The 3,688-nt window shown below is 48.8% G+C and overlaps 1 protein-coding gene across 1 annotated transcript; it reads right to left on the bottom strand.

Annotated features, from left to right (window-relative positions):
- Positions 1-615: 615 nt before the first annotated feature.
- On the bottom strand, positions 616-2,910 carry LOC123161315 (uncharacterized). Its single transcript, XM_044579154.1, has 3 exons — positions 2,296-2,910; positions 1,780-2,074; positions 616-915 (listed from the first exon to the last, which is right to left on the bottom strand). Exons 1-3 carry the CDS (start codon positions 2,770-2,772, stop codon positions 875-877), a joined length of 813 nt encoding a protein of 270 aa, XP_044435089.1. The 5' UTR covers positions 2,773-2,910; the 3' UTR covers positions 616-874.
- Between the last annotated feature and the right edge of the window lie 778 nt (positions 2,911-3,688).

Below are 3,688 nucleotides of genomic sequence, written 5' to 3'. Positions count from 1 at the left end.
TTCTGAGTTCGAAATGGGGAAATTTAAATATCTGTGCCAGTCATATGAAACCAAAAATTTCTGTATCAAGGTTTAGTCTGAATATGTGACTTAAGTAATTATTTTCTCCCCAACAACCAGTTTAGCTTCAGATCACCTTCTAGCATCTGTACAACAGGCATAATGCAAATACCAACTACTTCTATTCAACTCATTATACTTATATCTAATACAGACAACTCCCAACTCCTAACTGAAGATTAGCAGCAGTTGCAGAATACAACAGTTTCAGTAAACTCCTAACTGAAGATTAGCAGCAGTTACAGAATACAACAGTTTCAGCAAACTCCTAACTGAAGATTAGCATTGTCTTCCACCACAAGCTCATCAGTGCTCCATTAAAATAAATCCCAAAAGATGATGTCAATGCAGCAAATAATACCGACCAGTACATATCTTGCAAAATTCATTTTCTGCTGAATGACTGAAACTTGAAACGGCAGCGCTCACATCTAAGAGAAACCAGTAACATTCAAATGCACTTGGCGGTTCAAATGCATTACAAACCAATTCCATTGCATAACTGTTCACAGAGGTTCCCAAGTTGACATCTTAGTGAAATGCACTTGGCAACGCTGAAGTAGCAGCCACAATAAGAAGGCGATCATTACAGACCAACGCCAATGTATAATTTCTTCACACAGGTTCTGAAATTTAGAACTACAAGGGACAGGTTCCTCCTGTCTGGAGAATGAATCAAGTTTAACTATGCTAACAGACACAAGAGGCGCTTCCTAAACCTATATATCAATGAAAAATGCAGTTCTGAATTCTCATGTCATAGTGTCCGAGGCGGCGATACTTCTGAAGAGGTGGACCGTCGACGGTCAGGAGTCTACTCTGCATCGACATTCGGGTACCGCAGGTCTGCGTGGGCTGAATAAGAACAGAAAGTGAGGAAGTTAGGCATCATGTCACAGGTAGTACAACAGTTTGAGAAGATCGATAATTTAAATATCACTGTTTTGCAGAATCAATGAATAACTGTAGGACTGTGCACAAAAAAACTGAAAAAAAACAATATAATGTGCAAAAAACCTGAAAGACAGATTTCATGAAATACTGTAGGATTAACCTGAATTTGGTGCACATGTTGTTCAAAGAATTTATAGTATGCTAAACCAAACAGAATTTACAGTACAAATAACTTGACTGAGTTGGGTATCTAAGTTCCAAAGTTTCTACAAGCGACAAATAGTGCCGAATGGGAAAACTGAATTATTTGTATCAAGGACAGTACTATGAAACCAATAACTTCAGTGTCAGGGTTTAATGTGAATATGTTATGATTTATCCCGAAACAAACTGGATTTAGATTACCTTCTAGCATTTCTACTGTAGGCATAATGCAAATACTAACTATTTCCATTCAACTCCCTACTTATAGCTAATACTGCAACAGTCCACACAACTCCCCATTCCTAACTGAAGATTATCAGCAGTTGCAGAATACAACAGTTCCAGTAAACTGTTCTTCAGACAGTTTCATTGCACAAGACCGACTGTTATGATTTCCCCAAACAAACTAGATTCAGATTACCTTCTAGCATCTTTACTGCAGGCATAATGCAAATACCATCTGTTTCCATTCAACTCCTTCTACTTATATCTAATACTACAACAGTCCACACAACTCCCCATTCCTAACTGAAGCAGATTGGCAGCAGTTGCAGAATACAACAGTTTCAGTAAACTGAAGATTAAAATACGAAGTAGGAAGTTAGGAATGGCGCGTCTCACCTGGCGTCCCGGCCATGACGACGATGATGTCGAGGGTCTCGTCGCTGTGGGGCAGATCGACGACCAGTGGGGTAGGGCGCCCGTGCGTACCCGCTCGGACGCACATGACGAGGTTGGAGGCGTCCATGGCGGCATCCAGCCGGCGGGCCAGCTTCTTCCTCAGGTGGAACGCGGACCTGCCCCTGAATAGGACTGAGGCCCAGGCGAAGTTGGCGTTGGGCTCGGCGGCGCCGGCCTGCTCGTACTGGATCACCCGCCACGGCAACAGGAAGGCGAGGCTTCTGGGGAGGCGGAGCTGCAGTTGAGTCCCAAAGAACCATCAAATACGAAGCAGCTCGAGAACACAAATCCCCAATTGTAACGACATCCAAGAACCGAATTCGGGAAGACTCAAGAATTTGGAAAGAACCCCAGTCGATACCCAAACTAACGACACCCAAGAACCCAATTCGCCCAATCGATAGTTCCGCTGAAAGCAGTTCGAGAAGTATGAAGAAGCGGGCATGGCGGACTCACCCCAGTCGGAGCTGCAAGGTGAGGCGTGTCCTCCCTTGAGGGGATCTGCTCCACGACCCAGTGCATCATCGGGCCGACGCTGTTGAAGGCGTCGACGCTGAGGTACCTCCCGTTGGCGCGGAGGCGGCCGGCGACCTGGCGGAGCAGGATATCGTCCCCCGAGCCGATCCTGACGGCCTGCCACCTGATGGCCATCTCCTCCCAGGGCTCGTAGTCGCGCTGCTCGACGCGGCGCCCGCTGTGGCCTCGCGGCGCCGGCGCGTCCGTGGCGCCGAGGTAGCGGCCGTAGGCGGCGCTGTGGAGGAGCACGTACTGGACATTGCCATCTCCCTGGTAGATGTGCACCGCCCAAGCCGAGTTCATGGACGCGCGGCGCCGGCTGAGGGAGACGCCAAGCCCGTCGTCGTCGGCGTGCAGGTACGTGCCGCGGTCGCGGCTCCGCAGCCGCACGTGGTGGCCGTCCTCGAACTGCTCCATCGGTCGCCGGTGACGCTGGAGAACAGAGGCGCTCGGTGGAGAGAGAAACCGAGCGGGGAAGGAGAGGTGGGGATGGTGGGTTCTGCTCCGGCGACGGGGAGAAGGGGAGGAGAGAAGGCTGTTGGTTGGGACGGTTACGATCGGGCGCCAAGGCGGGGTATTTCAAGGTGGCTGACGCCCTCGCTGTGCTCGCATAGTGGGCTTGAGGGCCCAGCCCACACTCCAGAGCGCAGCCTCCTGCAGAGGCCCACATGATTTGTTTCCCCCCAAAAAATACTTGATTTGTTTCCTTTTGCCCTGGTTCCTCAACACACCTGCAGCGCAAAATCCCTATTCTACGTTCACCGCGTCGAGTTAGTCGTTGTAAAGTATGAGAGGCTACTGGATTGGTGTGCGGTCCGTCGCATGTTTGGTCATGTGTACAAAGAGCATGGTGATGGCTTATATCCCCCCTCGGCGCTTGTTTTCAAGAATCTTCGCGCGAGGTGGAGCATGAGGACTGGTCGGCCTCCAATGGCCGGGTCGTGGTGGTTCTGGGAGACGGGGTGGTCGTTCAGGCTGAGCTGGTCGGCCTGATGATAATGATTCTTTTTATCATAGCGATCTTGTAGAGGGGGGGAGCCCTCGAATGATAATATGGATGGCGACGATAAAAACCTTAAGAGGGGTGTTGATGGGCAAAGATGATTTTGGCACTTCAATGGTTGAGTGCACTACGAGTCAAGGATTACATCAAATATAGGATTCATATATGAGCAACCTCATTTGCAACTCTCCTAGCGAATTGTAGTTCGCATCCCTGAAAAGATGATAGATTAGTACGCACCTCTCTAACGATGTGTCCTCTAATGAACCGACCAAGTCCTTGCTTCTAGTCTTCCACCGGTGCTTTGCAATCTATCTCAATAGTAATTGT

Source organism: Triticum aestivum, chromosome 7B, assembly GCF_018294505.1.
Source record: "Triticum aestivum cultivar Chinese Spring chromosome 7B, IWGSC CS RefSeq v2.1, whole genome shotgun sequence".
Taxonomy (NCBI): domain Eukaryota; kingdom Viridiplantae; phylum Streptophyta; class Magnoliopsida; order Poales; family Poaceae; genus Triticum; species Triticum aestivum.
The sequence above is the reverse complement of the archived record's forward strand: the minus strand, read 5'-3'. Positions and strand labels throughout refer to the sequence as shown.

Coding starts and splice junctions, on each gene's coding strand:
- LOC123161315 (XM_044579154.1), bottom strand. CDS start 2,772: ATGGAGCAGTTCGAGGACGGCCACCACGTGCGGCTGCGGAGCCGCGAC. Junction 2,075..2,295: donor ACCTTGCAGCTCCGACTGGG/GTGAGTCCGCCA, acceptor ACTCAACTGCAG/CTCCGCCTCCCCAGAAGCCT. Junction 916..1,779: donor CGTCATGGCCGGGACGCCAG/GTGAGACGCGCC, acceptor GTTCTTATTCAG/CCCACGCAGACCTGCGGTAC.